At 38.0% G+C, this 18,792-nt stretch overlaps 1 protein-coding gene across 1 annotated transcript; it reads left to right on the top strand.

The window, feature by feature from the left end:
* Nucleotides 1-327: 327 nt before the first annotated feature.
* On the top strand, nucleotides 328-11,183 carry LOC119738748 (endophilin-A1-like). Its single transcript, XM_038213700.1, has 7 exons — nucleotides 328-442; nucleotides 2,734-2,867; nucleotides 3,821-3,887; nucleotides 8,750-8,850; nucleotides 9,146-9,249; nucleotides 9,729-9,865; nucleotides 10,549-11,183. Exons 1-7 carry the CDS (start codon nucleotides 328-330, stop codon nucleotides 10,734-10,736), a joined length of 846 nt encoding a protein of 281 aa, XP_038069628.1. The 3' UTR covers nucleotides 10,737-11,183.
* The last annotated feature ends 7,609 nt before the right edge of the window (nucleotides 11,184-18,792 follow it).

The following is an 18,792-nucleotide window of genomic DNA, read 5'->3' as shown; positions in this document are numbered from 1 at the left end:
TTTGAAATCAATACCAAAATTCCACTTTTCTTAAAAATGACAGCACACCAGGTGCCATGATTTCACAGGATGTCTGAGACTGTCATTCACCTACAGTCAAGTAAAGTATTTCATAATAATTTGGTAGTTTGTTTGTTGATGTTTGCAAATGTCGTATATTACCTTTAATTGTAACCTTTGGAATAATTACGTTTGGGGTGACTATAGAACACCGGTTTGAATCGGGTCTAAGTATTCACTTCAAAACAAACCAAATAGAGATAGATCTTCTATTTGTGTGCTGACCCTAATCAATCGTATTGTCTTTCCTGAACAGTCTCCAGAGCCATGAGCAAAGTCCGTGGTCAGAACAAAGGAGGAACCAAGCCTCAACAACCCGTAGGATTCCTGGGAGAAGTCATGCTGAAGAACGGCAGAGAATTAGGAGAAGATTCGACGTTTAGTGAGCAAACTTCAAGATGTATTCTCTTTCCTTCTGTGGTAGACTGATCAAAAAGCTCTCAAAAAGGTGCTCTAATCAGCGTTCCAATCCACCAACATAGTACCATGAGTATTGTGTAATTTATGTAGTGCCCAGCACTTCAGATATATGCAAGGCCAAGTAAAGAAATAAACCAGTTTCTCGTAGCTGCCCGCTGCCTTTTTTGCACCCACTTTTTATTTTTTTATTTTTTTTTATTTATAAATGCATACATTTGCAATATTCAGGTGAGTCAAAAAAGACGAAACCCAAATGGCAGGACCAATTTTTGAATAAAGTTTTGCCTGTAGCACTTTCCAAATCTAGGATATGAAAGCCCAATCAATGGGCTTTGTTTTAGCACAAGAATCATTCAAATCACTCATGTACTTTTCAAGTTACGGAATTTTCAACACAAACACTGTTTTAAAAGTTCTGTCCATGGATCACAAAAAGGTTAGTGTTCTTTCAGTAAAATGAAAACAATTGCATCCCTGTGAGAATTGTTTTCATTTTGCTGCAAGAACACTTCCTATTTTTGTGATGTGTGGACAGAACTTTAAAACGGTGGTTGTGTTCAAAATTTCGTAACTTAAAAAGTACATGAGTGATTTGAATGATTTTTGTACTAAAAGAAAGTTTACTAACTGGGCTTTCATATCCTAGATTTTGAAAGTGCTACAGGAAAAACTTCATTCAAAAGTTGGTCCAGCCGTTTGGGTTTCGGTTTTTTTTACTCGCCCTTTATTTGGCAAATGTGTCAGTTGTCTGTTTATTTGTTTCCAACAATATTGTAGCTACATGTACTAGTACAGCAGATAGGCGATGGGATTGTGCCTTTGATGATACAAGCATGGCATTTGGCACACAGTCAGAGTATGTCACGAGAAAGATATTTGGCCATAGGGCCATCGCAGATTTGTCCTTTGAACAAATATAGACAAATCCGATGGCAGCCATTTTCTGCGGTGGCGCAATGTTTGCGCGAGTCGCGCTCAGGTAGGGGGCGTGCTCTAGGTTCCTTTGACCAACAAGAATACCAAAATGCGCGCGCACCTTGTCTTTAAGAACACGTTCAGTATGCGTGTGAGCGAGACACCACCGCAGTAAAAACCTGCTAATTCTGGTCGCCAGATTCCACTATAGGTAGTAAAATGACCAATGACAGCCATTTTGAAAATTTTGAATATTGCTTGTTAACTAGATTTTTTCAAAGGACAAATCTGTGATGACCCTTTTATAAGACATACTCTGACTGTGTGCCAAATGCCATGCTTGTATCATCAACTTTAGGCACAATTCTCCTAAATATTTCCGCTGAATAATGCATTTCACAGACCATCCCAGCTCCCGTGGTAAACATAGCCCAGCTGTTCTCATTTTGGTGGAAACATCAGAACAATAAAATCTTGCCTTTTGTTTTTTTGGATACAGGTACGGCGATGGTCGAGCGAATTGCTGAGGCAACTTTCTGAAGTCAAGGACGCCTTTGATCTGAACGTCAGACAGAACTTCCTGGATCCCCTGGATCATCTCAAGAACAAAGATCTGAAGGAGATCAACGTGAGTTCCATCTTACAAAATCTAACATCACCCATTATCTGGTTGATTCTGATAGAATCAGGACTGTGTTGCACAGCCACGTTCCGGGAAATTCAAGCACAAATTAGGGAAAATGGAAAAGCATAAAGCCACGTCAGAATGAAGTGGCTACGGCTAATACATTAGTTGCACCTATTGAAGCAGATGAAGCCACTTCCCATGTGGGCTAGTGTTAGCCGTAGCCATGTCATTTAGACATGGCTTATGCTCACTAACAGAAGGGTTAACCAGGGTTACTGGAAATTACATTCTCATACAGCGTAATCCGGCAAACAAAGTTAAAAGCCATTTTTGAGGTCGCGCCACGACTACGTGCACGCGTTCTTAAAGACGAGGCTCGCAAATGTTTTGGTAGAAGGAGTCCGGAGTGCGCGATTCACGTGAGCCTAGTGCCTCCGCATTTATTCTGAGTTATCCTGTTCACAGACAAACCAAGGCCGATGAAAACATGTACCTCATGGTGGAGGTAAAAAAAGCAGACAGGAAACCGTTTTTTTTTTAACTCTGTCTAATAATGCATTTCATAGACCATGCATTTCATAGACAATCTCAGCTCCCAGGGTATACTTAGCACAGCTGTTTAGTTTTGGTGGAAACAACAGAACAATAAAATGTTGTTTTTTATAGGTATCATTAAAAAAAAAATTGTTTTGGTTATTTTTTGGATACAGCTACGGCGATGGTCGAGATAGGAGAATCACTGAGGCAACTTTCTGAAGTCAAGGGCGCCTTCGATCTGAACGTCAGACAGAACTTCTTGGATCCCCTGGATCATCTCAAGAACAAAGATCTGAAAGAGATCAACGTGAGTTCCATCTTACAGAATCTGACAGAATTTGGTTGATTTTGATAGAAGCAGGACTGTGTTGCACAGCCACCTGCGGGGAAATTTAGGCACAAATTGTGGCCAATCTGGAAAAAAATTGATACAAGACAAGTGATCGATTACTGGTTGATTTGGGTTGTAACTTTTGCCTGCGTACTTTGAGTCATTCGATAAATTTGGGGTCCACTTTTTTCCTGTCCCTGTTACATCTGACATCTGTGATTTTATAATTCTGATGCACTCCTTAATGCAGTCGTCCTCCAAGGGTGATTATGAATAGCAAACTACCTACACAACGAATACAAAATTGTTTAAAGTCATTCTTAACCCTAACTCCCTGGGCATTTTTGCGATGATGATGCAAAATCCTCCAACTGCCTCCATGTCAAAATTGCATGCAGCCTCAATCCTGCAAAATCCTTCATTATTTCTTGAATGTGATCCGTGGAAGAATGATCACTGCCTCAATCCTACAAAATCCTCCAGCAATCACTGTCAATATGTTGAGGCAGAGCCAGTGACATCCTGGAGCAGTGCGGAGGACTTCAAGTATAACACAGCTGAGCATCAACAAACACAAGGCCCGGCCCAATACCTTGACACAGTGCATCCTCCAAACTTAGTTACACATTTTTGCCAAACAGCCTCAATCCTGCAAAATCCTCCATTTTGCAAAAAGAATTTTGGAGGATTTGGGAAGGTTAGGGTTAATGCAGTCGTCCACCAAGAGTGATTATGTGATGCAGACAACCTACCCAACAAATTGTTGAAGTCATTCTTAATGATACGGCAAATGACATGTTCAGAGATAACAGGAACTCGAAAATTGTCACACTTTGACCCATAATTTATATAAGGTGCCTTACAGCAATGTGCAAATGTCTCTTGTCAAACAATACATTAACTTTCTCCCTAATGTTTCATTTCTACAGCACCATCGGAAGAAGTTACAGGGGCGACGTCTTGACTTTGACTACAAAAAGAAGAAGCAAGCAAAAGGTAGGCGACACTGAGATTATCTCAACTCCATCATATTCAAATCATCTTTCATTAATAAAATCATAACTTTAACAAAAATAAACCATCAGACTTCCAAAGTGTTATTGTTAACCTGACACTAAATTTATCATTATTAATTGTCATAGAGTGTGTCCCAAAAAAGTGTCTGTAGAAAAAAAGTCTGATGTGGTTTGGGATTGGAATCATTTGCCCTTGAGCATTAAACCGAGGTCTTGCCGTGATGACTGATAGCCAGGCAAATGATTCCAATCCCAATTGCAGCCCTTTTCACAACATGCAGGATTTTACACAGCTTACTTAACACAGCACTGAATTGATTAAGGCAAGGAACTTGGTCACAGTGTCCCAAAATGTTGTTGTGATCAATTGACAAGTGTGCAGTGATGCGTGACTGAAATTAAATAAAACTCATCGGGGTTGAGGCCAAGGCTAAGGAGTATCTGCACAATCAAACTTTTTCAAAATGGACTTCATGGTTTTGTATTTTTTTCAAAAATAGTCAGACGGACATTTATTTTGGACATACTGTATAATGCGTATAATATTTGTTTGCACTAAAAGAAAAACAAAAATTGCATTTAAAATACTGTTCCTTGCAAGTTTTCAAGTATGCTTTAGATTTTTTTGAACTTAGTTTAGACAATCGAGAAAAAGTTTGAACTTTGTGTGTCAACCATATTCACTTAGCGGCAAATATGATCTGCCAAATATTGTTTCCAAAAGTGGATATTGTCATCGGGAACTGAACTTTGTTACTTTGATCGATAGGCCTAACTGTCTCTAATAGAAGAGTTTAATCATGAAATCCTGTAAATTGACGTCGCTATGAAGGAATTTTCAACACCTTTGATTTCAACATCATTTTTTTTTTTACCACTCACTGTATTAATGTTTTACTTTCATTTGTCACTGTGCATCATCTACATACTCATCAGCATTAGCAGGTTTGGTCGGTATGTCAATAGTCTAGTTCCTAGACTCGTCATGAGTGGTCCCTTATTGTGCTTAGCACCCATAGTGTACACCCATAGCTCACTACAAGTTTGAACTAACAATAAGCGAAATTGTCTGTGAGTTTCAAAAATGAGAATAGATAGTGTTGTTGACATTTGTTAATGCACAATATTACCTTGTACTTTCCCTACAACAATATTGTGAATGTGTGTATGTAGAATGCTAGATGCTTAAGATTTACCACTGTGATAAATGTCCATGTAATAGATTAACCTCAGTCCATATGTACGTGCAGGCTTTTAAATATTCCTACTTTTCCTAGTTTTTTTTCTTTTTACCGTGCTCCATTTTTTCCTACTTTTTTCTTGATTTTTGTCCCACAACTCCGAAGAAATTTAATCTAATTGAAAACTTTCAAGGCAGTGTTACACACTGTCAAATCACACAATGAAGGGCTTGGGCGCAGGAGTACTGCAACTGTACTTCCAAGAGCTTAGTTGAGGATGGAGCACAAGTGTTGTGAGTACAGAACATGCCAAATGAGGCTTATGATGCTGTGGACATGGGCGAGCATCAACGAAAACTGCTCCTGAAAGCCAGCAAAAGTCCTACTTTTATCCTGATTTTGTCCTCCAAAATCCGACTTCTGTCCTGTTGGTTTTTGTAAATTTTGACCCTACTTTTCCCCTACTTTTTCACCTGGGTCTGCTTGAAAGCCTGTACGTGTATCGTACTATCATGACGTTCTATTTTGAAGTGTGTTTTAAAGCAAATTAGGTTAATTGCCCTTCCACGACGTTTAAACACTGTATACTCGGTGGGTAACACACTGAGTATACAGTGTTTAAACGTCAGTGAAGGGCAAAACCTAATTTGATTTATATCACCCCGACGCAAAATTCCATCTTATAAAAGTGTGTTTTAGTTAGTTAATCAGTTACATGTCCCTAATAAACGTCTACCCCTTCAGGATTGGTCTAGACAGCCTCCGGGATAAAAAACGACCAAACTGAATACAAAGGAATCCAACGGCTGTTTAGATTAATGGTCTCCATGCGCAAACAGGACAGGGAGCTATTTGATCACTTTCGATAGTCCAGTGGATGGGACACACTATGTATAGCGCATGGTACCCTGACTACTTTCATTCCCAATATGCACAAAGCCATAGCGTCTACCTGTGACGTCAGGCGTCGTTGGCAATGCGTTCACATGTCTCTCCCAGTCGTCTCCCCGACCCCAACTCTCCCTTTCCTACCGTTGAGGGGGTACTTGTGCAAAGAGCCCATTGGTCTATAATTCTATGATGACATCATGTTTCTATTTTTACTTTCCATGTACCCGTAAAAACGTTTTCGTCGGTTCCTCTCAGCAGCAGGTGGTATGTCAACACCGATTTTGTAGCGTAGCATTTCGTAGAAAATATTGTGGTGAAATAGATCAGAATTGATTGAGGATTCCGAAAATACAGTATAAGGCCAAAAGTCTATGTGTCCGTCATGCGTAGTGCGCACTTCCTGATGTGTAGAAATCAGTTGTTTGATAAGCAATGTGCATACATACATAGGTCCATGTACCTGTATTGCGCATTGCGCTATCCCTGCTGCGTTAAGACCAGTCATTGTGGGAATATGAGCTTGTACGTCGGTCACAAGTGTGCCGAGAAATACGTACTCGTGGGTTTTCAGAGTACGCATCGCGGATACGCAACTGGTATGCAAAACGCAATATACGCACATCAAAAACGGACACATGGATTGTCGGCCTAAAGCGTATCAAATTTGGCCAGCAGTCTGGGCTATAGAGTAGGCAGTAGTGCTATATATTTGTAGATTTCGCCGTGGGTGCAGAGTCGAAAATGAAGGCAAAAGGAAAAAGCGTAAAGCCACGTCAGAATGAAGTGGCTACGGCTAATACATTAGTTGCACCTATGGAAGCAGATGAAGCCACTTCCCATGTGGGCTAGTGTTAGTCGTAGCCATGTCATTCAGACATGGCTAATGCTCACTAACAGAAGGGTTAAGCAGGGTTACTGGAAATTACATTCTCATATACAGTGGAACGTTGCTATACCAAACACCGCTATTTTGAAATATATTATCCCAGATTTCTAAAGCTCGGTAGTCATTTTTTTTGAAAATCAAAACTGGATTAGAGTTCACTTTGTCATTTTGCAGTTTTGGTTTTGTTTTGGTTTTGATGCTAGCTTGTGCATGTTACTTCCTTTATTTTGTTTGGCATTTCACGGGAACGTCCTCATGAAACTTGCATGTTTTGTTTTCAAACATCCTGCTTGGAACACTAACAGCATGTCATAGAACAAACGTAGCCAGCATTTTCACTTTGCCTGCATGTTTAAGCCAGCTGCTATGTTTTCTTGATTGGAGATTATCATTCCGTTTTCATTTCATTTTTTTTCCAGTTTATTTTAAGCACATCCAAATCAAGCAACAGTCCAAAGACCAAAAATGTCTGTTTTACTGGGTGATGAAATACGACAATTTATGTTATCAATAAAACCTAAACAATATTCAAAAAGAAAAGAAAATTGCTTTGGAAGATGATCAGATGGACCCCAAAATGGTAAAGTTTAAGAGTGCTTTTAGTTTTAACATCAAAAGACATATTGTGTTACAAGTTTTAGAATGTAATTTGTAACTGTTGTAAATTATCGTGTCTACTAAAGAAGGACAACTACTGGCAAAGAGTTATGTTGGTTGTAGCTGATTCTGTCAGAAATAACATGAATTTGTATATATGGAGGTATCATGAATATTCATTACATCTCATACATATTAATGAGCCTGTTTGCGCATTTTGTTGGTCAATATTCAATTGCATTGATGAAAAAAATTGACCCAAATCATTTTTGTGTGGACTCAAACTCGAAAAAGTGTAAAAATAGTGACTTTTTCCGAGGACGAAATTGAGAAAGTCTTAAGTGTTAAATATGTGTGAGTTGTAATAAGTACGGAACTTTGTTATGCAGCTGATTTCACAAAAAACAGTGCGTAACTGACACCATGCGTAGGACTTAATGCAACAAACTTATTGCGCGGCCATGCAATGAACTTATGATTGATTTCACGAAAGCTGGCGTACATGGGCCACGTTTTAAATAATCTAAAAATCTTGGACGAGGATAATAACAGCATTTCATGGAAGAAATGTTTGTGTATGATTTGTTCGTTCATGAAGCAGTTGTTGAATCACTTCCGCCCGCCATTTTGTCCGTTTTTGTCCGTTTTTCCATTCACTCATGGAGGTGGGAAAGCGTTTATGTTTCATGGTATTTAATGGGTATTTATTTGTTTGTAGAATGATAAATGATCAGTGGTGGACAACTGAATGTTGGATCATTGTATCAAAATATTCATTACTTGGGAATAGAGTATGCAAATTACGTGAAATTTTCACAGTTACTAGTCAATAACAAGTACTTTACCCCTATTTTTATTAAACAGAGCGAGCCACATAGTTTTTGAAATATGTTTCTAATTTGGTCACTTTCTTTATGACTCATTGTGTACATGGTGACGGATTAACTCTAACTCCCTAGCATGATGTACCAGGAACCATACCCATCCTGGCAAATTCCAACACCATATGGGAAACTGCTCACACATATTTCTGACTTTGATTCTGGAGGTGTGCCAACCCAATGTAAAAGACTGTCAGTTTAAGGGTACTGTACCCATCCTGACAGATTCCCACTAAACATGCCGTTGGGGTTTGATGGGTTGAGTTCTGTTAGGGTTAATGCATGCTTGCATGATGCAGGAATTATACTACATTTCCACACCAGGAAAATACTGGCATCTTGGATAATTCTGAGCCAATATTTCTGACTTTTGTTCTCATCAATCTTGTTTTTGTTTGTGTTGCAGGAAGCACAATTCCTGAAGAAGAAATCCAATTTGCAGAAGAGAAGTTTCACGAATCTCAGGAGCTTGCTGAGAACGGGATGAGGAACCTCCTTGAGAGTGATGTAAGTACCTGACAAATCGGAGCAAAGATGAGCCAAGATGCACTAGAGCATCTTACTACTCAATCAGATACCACTCATTGAGTCTCAAGAACAACTTTTCACTTTATATTTCTTCGCATTTATTTTGATATTTCTCTCAGTTCAACCATGGAAGAATAATTTATACCGATATTGTATGGGTGAAGAGATTGACGGTTTCCTTTTTAATTCTGTTGTGTAAGATATTCTTTAAATTGCCATGTAATTTAATTGTTTTAATGCAATCCTTGAAAATGCACCTTGATTTCTTTAACAGGTTGAGCAGGTGTTACAGCTTCAAGCGTTAGCCGAGGCTCAGCTAGAATACCACAAACAGTCTGCAGAGGTCTTGGAAAGCCTTCTCTCAACACTCAATGAAAGGTATGCCAACAGTGCTGGACTTGTGATGGACTTGTGACTGACTTGTGATTGACTTGTGATTGACTTGTGATGGACTTGTGATGACTTGTGATGGACTTGTAATAGAGTTGTGATGGACTTGTGATGGACTTGTGATGGACTTGTGATGACTTGTGATGGACTTGTGCTGGACTTGTGATTGACTTGTGATGACTTGTGATGACTTGTGATGGACTTGTGATGACTTGTGATGGACTTGTCATTGACTTGTGATGACTTGTGATGACTTGTGATTGACTTGTGATTGACTTGTGATTGACTTGTGATGGACTTGTCATTGACTTGTGATGACTTGTGATGGACTTGTGATGACTTGTGATGGACTTGTGCTGGACTTGTGATGGACTTGTGATGGCCTTGCGATGGCCTTGTGACTGACTGACTATAATACCCAAACTTGTCAGTTACCATCCTTCTCAATGTTCTGTGATGTTTTCCAGGGTTGAGGAGGCAGGCAGTCGACCCAAATCAGAACGCAAACCCAGAAGTACTTTCAACTCTTACTCCACGAAGAGAGACTCCAGTGACGGAGACGACACCGACGCGTACCCGTCAACGGTGGATTACAACGCACCAGGTAAGTCAACAGGGATCTCATGCTCCAGCTCAGCACACAGTTTGCTTAAGGTTGCAGGCCAGTAAATAGGCCCCAAATTGCCTTCCCTGGCCAAATCACGATTTGAATGCCCTCAATTTGTTTGCTACATGTATTGGAGCATTTTATGGGCCATGAACTTGAGGGTTTGTAAAACAAGAAGGGTCCATGCCGTGATGAGGACGAAATTTGGATGAAATTACCGTAGTCCCTAAATTTGCTCTATTTTGCAATGGAGCATAGGCATCGTTTTCAAAATGGCGATGGACTTCAGGACTACTTTCAGGGGTAATCATCTTTGGATGGAATTTTCTCCCAAAACTCATTGGATTACCCACCGAAACTTGATGAAATGAAAGATGATGAAATAAGTTTTAATTTGATGTGTGCCTCAAGCACTTTATAGAGACTTTTGAGTATTTGTCCTGATCTTTAGAAGTGCAGGTAATTATCACTGAGGTTTATGGCAGTTTATTCGCTGGTTTGCAATCTATAGGCTTTCAAACCGGACAGAAAATGTTGCTCAGTTAAAACAGGTCACCAACCAACCATCTGTCAACTGTCATGCGAATATTAGTTGTAACTGGTACCTTGCAAATTTGTGCAAACTGAATAAATTTGCTATTTTTCAATTGATTTTGTGATATTTATTTCCAATTTCTCAGTACCTGTAACGGCAACGAAGGAACGCTGCAAGGCACTGTACGACTTTGAGGCAGAAAACGAGGGCGAACTGGGGTTTCAGGAGGGCGACATCATCAGCATCGTCAGTAAGATCGACGAGAATTGGATCGATGGAGAGTTAAACGGTCACACGGGATACTTCCCGGCTAACTACGTGGAAATTATCTAACCGGTTTAATCATGGTAGGTGGTAGCGTTACTTATAGTGTTGCAGTTTGTACTTTGTCATCGTGTGGTTGAGTATGAGTGTGAGTTCTTCGCGATGAGTACACGCACAAGTACTTTGTCATCCTGAGTTTGAGTACGAGTACGTTGCCATGGGCACAAGGACACATTGAAGTACTTCGTCATCATGAATTCAAATACAAATACGAGTACTTTGCCTTGAGTACTAGTACGAGTACGCATATTCTGGCATGACAAGTATGAGTATGAGTACTTTGTCTGAGTATGAGTCATTTCTATCAGTATGAGTACTACAATACTGGTTACTCACAGTGGAACTCTGTGTACAGTGAACAGATACATTGAATAGCGCCCTCTGGAGAGTGGTCCTATGTATATCAGCATAATGTCAATAAGCCTTTTCGGAGTTCCAACTGCGCATTCGTAACCTGTGACAACGAACATGTTTGTCTCAAATGCCCTTTGACAGTACCCACAATGCACAAACAGCCTTTTTGTAAAGTCAGTGGCGCGATGATGTCAAAGGCCATTTGAGACAAACAATGCGCGTTGTCACAGGTTACGATTGCACAGTTGGAACTCCGAAAAGGCTTATTGTGTACTTTTTTTTTTTTTTTTAATTCCATCATATTAAGCTATGTATTTCCATAGACGAGATCTCTTAATTGTTAGTTCTTTGTAAGCCTTGGCAGTCTGGTGTTTCTTTCTTGAAACAACTAAGAATATGTCTTCCCTTTGATTATACCAAAATTATTGGTCTGTTGGTATTTAAAAGGAGGAATTTTATAACTTGGAAGTCTTGAAAAGTTCCCCAGATTCAGTGAATTCCAAATGATATGGCTACGGCTAGGCTTGCTCAAGAGTAGTCTGGTGCCGTTTGCAGCACAATGGGGAAAATACTAGGTTGCCATCAGGAACTAGCATTTCCATTGACATGTAATTTGTTTGATACAGAACAAGGATAGCCGTGTCTGAATTACTCAGCTATGGCTCATGTGTAATATCAAGCCGTAGTCGTAGCCCAGTAATTCAGACATGGCTAATTATTCCAATTTTAAAGACGCTCCTTAACACACAGGAACTGAACAATTTAAGAATAATTTCTTGATATTATAATTCATTATATCATAATGATACAAATACCGAATGTTACATTACTTGAATATTATGTATAAATGGAGCTAAAATAATTCTTGCGTACCTTTTATCTATTTTATAACGGAAATCTTAACAAGCAACTGATCATTGTGGTGTTTGGTTTTTTTTTCAATCGTAGAGAAAATTAGAATTGTTTTCTGTTTCGGTAGACGTAGTTTATGTATCATATATAAATAAATAACCTATTTTTGTACAGAACTTAGCTGTGGAGAATGGTTCACACTACAATGTCTGATAGGGAAAAGAGTGGGAAAGTTATCATAGATGTCCAGATTTCAGAGATTATAGAGCAAACTTTTGAGTCGACTAGACAGGGTTGAACTTTGGGCATTTCATTTGAGAGTTGCCAGTTCAATCTTGCATTGATTTGTTTGTCTTAATAGGAAAAGTACTTTATATTTTGCGTTGAAGCTAAAACTGTCTCAAGTCGAGATTGATGGTCTTTATTTTACTAGTATCTTTTTTTGTTTACTTGTGTAGTTATATCCCTGAACTTTATGTACAGTTGACACTCAATGTATAAAGGCAGTAGGGAAATCAATCCCTATTTTTCCTTTTCTGGATGGCATTTGTGAGAAACGTGTTAAACCCGAGATGAAAACCCAAGGTAGTAGTAATGGTACGCTTTTGGAAAGAATGCAGTATCCAGACGCTACTTCTTTGGCTATGCACAAAGTCTATGGAGAGTCTAAGACCACTTTCTAACAAAATTGGGCTCATGTTTCTCAGTCCAAGATTCATGTCTTTTCGACATTTTTGCAGTGACTGATTCATTGAGATAATATATGATGGAAAAATGACGTCAGGATGCAACATTCTTTCCCATATTTCTCTCGGAGTGAAATTTCTTCTTTTCTTTACACCTGAGACTCTGACAGAGAAAAATCTATTCAAACTTTTTTTTTTCAATCTAAGTGTATTTTTTTTTCACTCTGAATGATCTGTTGCCTACTTTTAGTGGGTAACAGAGTGATTTGTCGGATTAAAAATAAGAATGTTTTTGCAGGTTTTCTGCAAGGTGTGCGTGTATAAGAGATCCCTAACTTGTAAGTTCCTAACAATTATGCATAACTACCCATGATGCATGTACCTTGATGTAAGTTCAGTCTGTCACAAGCCAATGTGGCCCATCAGGCTGGCATTTATCTCCAGTTTCAGTAGCATGAAACGAGAATATTTCTACTCCCCCTGGATGAGATGCCAGTCCATCGCAGGTTACTCCCCAGCTAATGCTGGAACCATTTATACTCCTGGGTGGAGAGAGGCAAGTGGGGTAAAGTGGTTTGCCCAAGGACACAGCATATGACCAGCAGCTGGATTCAAACCCTAATGTGTCCTTCAACAAAAACTTGTTGAGATTTGTTGGGTTCCAATAATAATTTCAGTGACAGTTAAATCTTCTTTGTAAACATGTCCAATTTTTCATTCTCGAAGATTCATATAATTGTCAGCGCGGCTACGTAGTAAATAATTTTATACATGTGTACTTTACATGTATTGTCTCTTACATCAAAAATGTTACATAGTGACTTGAAACAATGAGAATCCAATGATTAGAAATTAATGTGTGGTCGACTAATTTGAGTGTTTATGTTTCATTTTAGTATTTTGTTGACTACTTCTTTTTCATGTTTTTATTTTATTTTATTTTTTCATTTGATGTGACCCTAATATGAAAATGAAAATTAAGAAAAGGAATTGTCCAGATTTTGTTTTCATGTTGTACATGGATTGGCTCGTCCCAATTTGACGCTGGTTTTGGAGGACTCTTGTAATCGCTAACACTGGTTCTCGACTTCCTAGTCAGTTCATTGGTCAACTGCACCCTGTTGGATTTGAATGGGTTTTGGAAGCACATGTAAATATGCGAAGGTTTCAGAGAAAACCATCTGGAAACATTTTCATTTTGTAATTTTAATTATTGATTTTAATTTGTTGTATAATATTGAAAACTATTGGGTTTCTTCAGTTGAAAATTGATTAAACTTTGTGGATCATTACAAAGGAGAAATTCCCTTTATTTTTTTGAATTTCAAATCGAACTTGTAAATGGAAATAAATTCCATTGTAAATGGTGATCGTGGATGTAGCAAACCGAGTCATTAAGCCGCGCCCACTGCCATGTGAACACTAGCAACGCGTGACCCACTCAACCAATGTTGCAATGCGTGTTCAAGACGCGCGCGTCGTACGCAAATGCACGCGTGTCAGACCACATTAAATCACGGCTGTGATTGGTCAGAATATCATGGGGCGGGGTTTAAGTGGATCAGTTTATTATTTTTGCTGGGTGGGATCGTTGCCTTCCAGTGAAATTGAAATAACCTACATGTATTTCCATTTATGAACGAAGGTCATAACCTCAGTTTGTTTATTTTAACACCAAATTCAAACTTGTGGAAAGTCCCAAGTTTCACTATTCCCGTTTTTACCCAAAATTATAAACAAAAGCAAATGCTAGGGGTTAAACTGATTCTTTTTTACTTAAACAAGGCCAATAAAATGAAATATCTGCAAACGAAAATAATGAACTTTCGGTGAGACGACCAGCGTAAATCAACACAAAAATACTTAATTTCTACACTTAATTCTAAGATTAGAATTTATTTTACCGATTTATGTCAAAAACGGAGAAAAATCTGCCAAATTTAACTAAACTTAATTTTCTTTCAAGAGAGGGCGCGCTACACAAATAGTGGTCACCATCGTAAAGAATGTTCTGTCTTTAAACTGAAAGCAGGAATGCAACTTTCATAGTTCAAAAACAACACACTCGTTTTCCAGACGATAACTCAAGAAATGCGTGTTGCATTGAATCGATATTTCGTATTGTGATTAAAGGTAACATATATCACAAATCTGTTGAATTTGGAGTGGGATCGTCCGACAATAAAAACAATATAACCAAAATAATGTACTGGGGAAACACGGAGAAAATCCCGCCAATTTATGTCATTTTCATTTTTCTTTCACAAGAGGGCGCGCTATTGGTCACCACTGTACTGTGTACGTAAGTACACAAGTATTGTCAACACGAAAAACCATGCCTCAACTTCATGACACAAAAACGCTCTCGGTTTGATGATTCCTCACTAAATTCAACAGATTTGTTCAATCATCTGTATGTTTAATCAATTTATTAAATGTCGATTTCATGCAAATATGTATTTCTTGAGTTATCTTCTGGAAACCGAGTTGTTTTTGTGTCATGAAAGTTGACTAAAATCTCCAGTTATTTGTAGCTAGCTAGTTCTTTAACACACTACATTTCCGGAGTATATTAATTATATTTTTGACGGTTTCTCTCCAAATTCGCAAGTGATGTGTTGTGTATGATAACTTATCAGGAGATTTGATTTCAGTCCAATACAACAAGCATTTCTTGAAAAGTCGTCTCAACAACGAGTGTGTTGTTTTTGTTCCATAAACATATTGACTCAAATTCGCCTTGTATTTTGCGCGCTTACATGCCACATTGTCTTGTGTATATTTTTATTATTGGTCAACAATTGATATCCAAATTCAAGAGATTTGATACATATATCAGGTTGAATCGTTATGCAATATTTCAAATTAATGCACCAAGTACTTCTTGAGTTATCTTCTCGAAACCGATTGCATTGCTTTTTGTCATGAAAGTTGACTCTAGATCGCCAGTATCTTGAGCGCTTTAACACACTACATTTCCGGAGAATATTAATTATATATTTTTTTGATTTTGAAAAAAATACTTGATTTTGGACAAAGCGTCATCTTTAATGCCAAAACCCAGTTACTAGTCCTTATCATTTGTTTGTAAAACTGTACGCATGCAGTACTGACATGCGTGAAATGTTTTGGTTAAATATGATTGTTTTATTTTGTGTAACAAAATGCTCTGCAACTAGTTCGAGAATACCATAGTCAGTGATAACTCTGTGTTAAGTTAAATTCATATAGACTGTTACTTTGGAGTTGAAAGAAATAAAATTTTAACTGCTTTTCAGGAAACACTGTGTTATTTCCAAACTTGTCTCTCCCATAGTTTTGAATTTCTTGATCCAATCATGGAGGAATAAACAATATAAAAAAAGAATATTTTATATTTTTTATTCTATTTGATTCTGAAAACAACACTTCAATTTTTCTAACATAAGTTCAGTCAATTTATGTCTCGGGAATGTAAAAAAAAGGGAAGAAAATTAAGTAGCAATAAAATAATGTGGGACTCGAACCTGAGTCGCCTGATTGGGAGTCCTACGCCGGTCCACAAGACCATTAACGCGCTCAAATGCTCAACCAGTTCTACTTAATTATAATTGTAAGATAGGCTTATCGTGGCTTTTCACGTTGACGCCCATGCACGCTTAGACGTTAAACACAGTCTGACGATGTTAAACATTCGTTTAATTTTGGGTGTAGCTGTTCTAATCGATCTAAATTTAATTGGAAAAGGGTAAAGGGTGTCAACTGAACTAAAATCCTGAAATTCAATGAAATAAAACTCGTACAATCTTTGGTTTCAGTACGAAACGCACGTGTTCAACGGATGCAGAGAAGCCCATTTCTTTTGTTAAATTCCTTTGTTGAATCTTGCGTTAACAATAAAATGTTTCCATTGAGGCGAAAGGATTAAACGCCGCGATCTTTTTTCACGCTTGAGTGCCTCTGAATAGGGAATATTGAAGCGGAAAATCACGAATTACAGCACTTAGGCAGCATTTTATCCCACATAATGATACTTTTTGGAGAGGAAATTGCATACTGAATACAACTGTAGTTTCAAAATTCAAAAATTCGCCGTATTTAAAAAGTCGAGGTAATTTTTTTGGAAAAATTTCACCAAAACTTTCCTCATCCTAACGTAGGCGGCGCTATACATATTTCATTCTCGCACGTGCACCGTATCCAGAGTTGGCTAGCGCGCATTATCGTGTGTGTATGGCAATGCAAGGGGATGGGGGAGGGCTGGCTGCCTATTTTGTATACATGTACGGTTTATAACCCTTTTTTAAAAACATTTTTCCCACTAACAACTTTTAGTAAAAATATTTTGCTTGTTCCCCCCCCCCCCCCATCTCACACGACAAAACAATTTCCCGCCTCCCTCTTGCTTCATGTGTATACCGGGGCCCTTTTATTAATATCCTTATACGCGTCTCTTTTGTTCCATTAAAGTTGACTTTTATTCTGATTGCATTTTTTTTCACAGACCTTAATTATCTATTGTTTTAGTTGTAGACCTTTTCAACTTTTATTGGTGAGATAAATTGAAATTGTGATGCTAGGATAAGATTGGGTACAGTGGATAGCGGTTGATACTCAGATGGGGCGGCGGCTAGCGCGATAACAATGCGCGCACTGAGAATGAAATATATATAGCGCCGCCTACGTTAGGATGAGGAAAGTTTTGATGAAATTTTTCCAAAAAAAATTCCTCGACTTTTTAAATACGGCGAATTTTTGAATTTTGAAACTACAGTTGTATTCAGTATGCAATTTCCTCTTCAAAAAGTATCATTGTGTGGGATAAAATGCTGCCTAAGTGCTGTAAATCGTGATTTTCCGCTTCAATATTCCCCATTCAGATGCACTCAAGCGTGAATAAAGATCGCGGCGTTTAATCCTTTTCCCTCAATGGAAACATTTTATTGTTAACGCAAGATTCAACAAAGGAAATTAACAAAAGAAATAGGCTTCTCTGCATCCGTTGAACACGTGTGTTTCGTACTGAAAGCAAGGATTGTACGAGTTTTATTTCATTGAATTTCAGGATTTTAGTTCAGTTGACACCCTTTACCCTTTTCCAATTAAATTTAGATCAATAAGAACAGCTACACCCAAAATCAAACGAATGTTTTACATCGTCAAACTGTGTTTTACGTCTAAGCGTGCATGGGCGTCAACGTGAAAAGCCACGATAAGCCTATCTTACAATTGTAATTAAGCAGAACTAGTATAACATTTGAGTGCGTTAATGGTCTTGTGGACCGGCGTAGGACTCTCAATCAGGCGACTCAGGTTCGAGTCCCGGCCCACCATAATCATTTTATTCTTTTTTTCTTACCTTCCCAACTTTTTATAGCCCAAACTGAACTTATCTTTTAAATAAACTGAAGTTTTGTTTTCAGATTCCCAAACAAACTACCAAGAAAACAAACAAAACAATAACAAACAGGTATTTTTTTTCACTTTTATTTATTGTGATGATTTAATATCCCTTCATTCAAAGAACTATGCACAGCATTTCAACAATATTTTGAGTACACATTTACTTTTAAAATTCACCTACACAATATTTACACTGCAAGATAAAATTTATCGCGGGACTTAAAGGGAATGTAGAACTACAACATTTGCTTTTGCTGCAATTTTCAGAAATAAATGGATTTGGATGATTAGTATGTTATAGCAAATATCGTTAAAATGACTTTTTCACATTTGGGCTTGTAGATGCTGGAAAAGTCAAGAAAACCAATCATGTATTTGCAGTCTGGTGACCCCACTTATAAGATAAAACGGAGCAATTAATAGACTTTGGGGAATTGTAAGGTCAGAGAATCAGTCTAGCAGACTTGTACGTGTGTAATCAATTGCAAAGAAAATGCGGAATAACTAATTATAAAAAAATTGGGAGCAATTTTTGAAAAATAGCCAGTTTTCTCCAATGCTGGTCGGCCGACCAGCGTTGGAAAAGTACCATTTTTCTTAAAACTGTCAGCACATCAGGAGCCACAATTTTACAGGATGCTTTAGACTGTCATTCCCCAACAATCCAGTAAGGTATTTTGCGATAATTTGATCATTTCGTTTTGTGATATTTGCAAATCTTGTATCTTCCCTTTAAAGAAAGGCAGTATAACATTTAATGTTTTTACAGATGAAATAAAGAAATGAAGTCA

The sequence above is a fragment of the Patiria miniata genome, unplaced genomic scaffold (assembly GCF_015706575.1).
Source record: "Patiria miniata isolate m_02_andy unplaced genomic scaffold, ASM1570657v1 HiC_scaffold_10, whole genome shotgun sequence".
Classification (NCBI taxonomy): domain Eukaryota; kingdom Metazoa; phylum Echinodermata; class Asteroidea; order Valvatida; family Asterinidae; genus Patiria; species Patiria miniata.
Note: the sequence above shows the minus strand (reverse complement) of the source record. Positions and strands in the feature narration are given on the sequence as shown.

Coding starts and splice junctions, on each gene's coding strand:
- LOC119738748 (XM_038213700.1), top strand. CDS start 328: ATGAGCAAAGTCCGTGGTCAGAACAAAGGAGGAACCAAGCCTCAACAA. Junction 2,868..3,820: donor AAGATCTGAAAGAGATCAAC/GTGAGTTCCATC, acceptor TCATTTCTACAG/CACCATCGGAAGAAGTTACA. Junction 9,866..10,548: donor GGTGGATTACAACGCACCAG/GTAAGTCAACAG, acceptor CCAATTTCTCAG/TACCTGTAACGGCAACGAAG.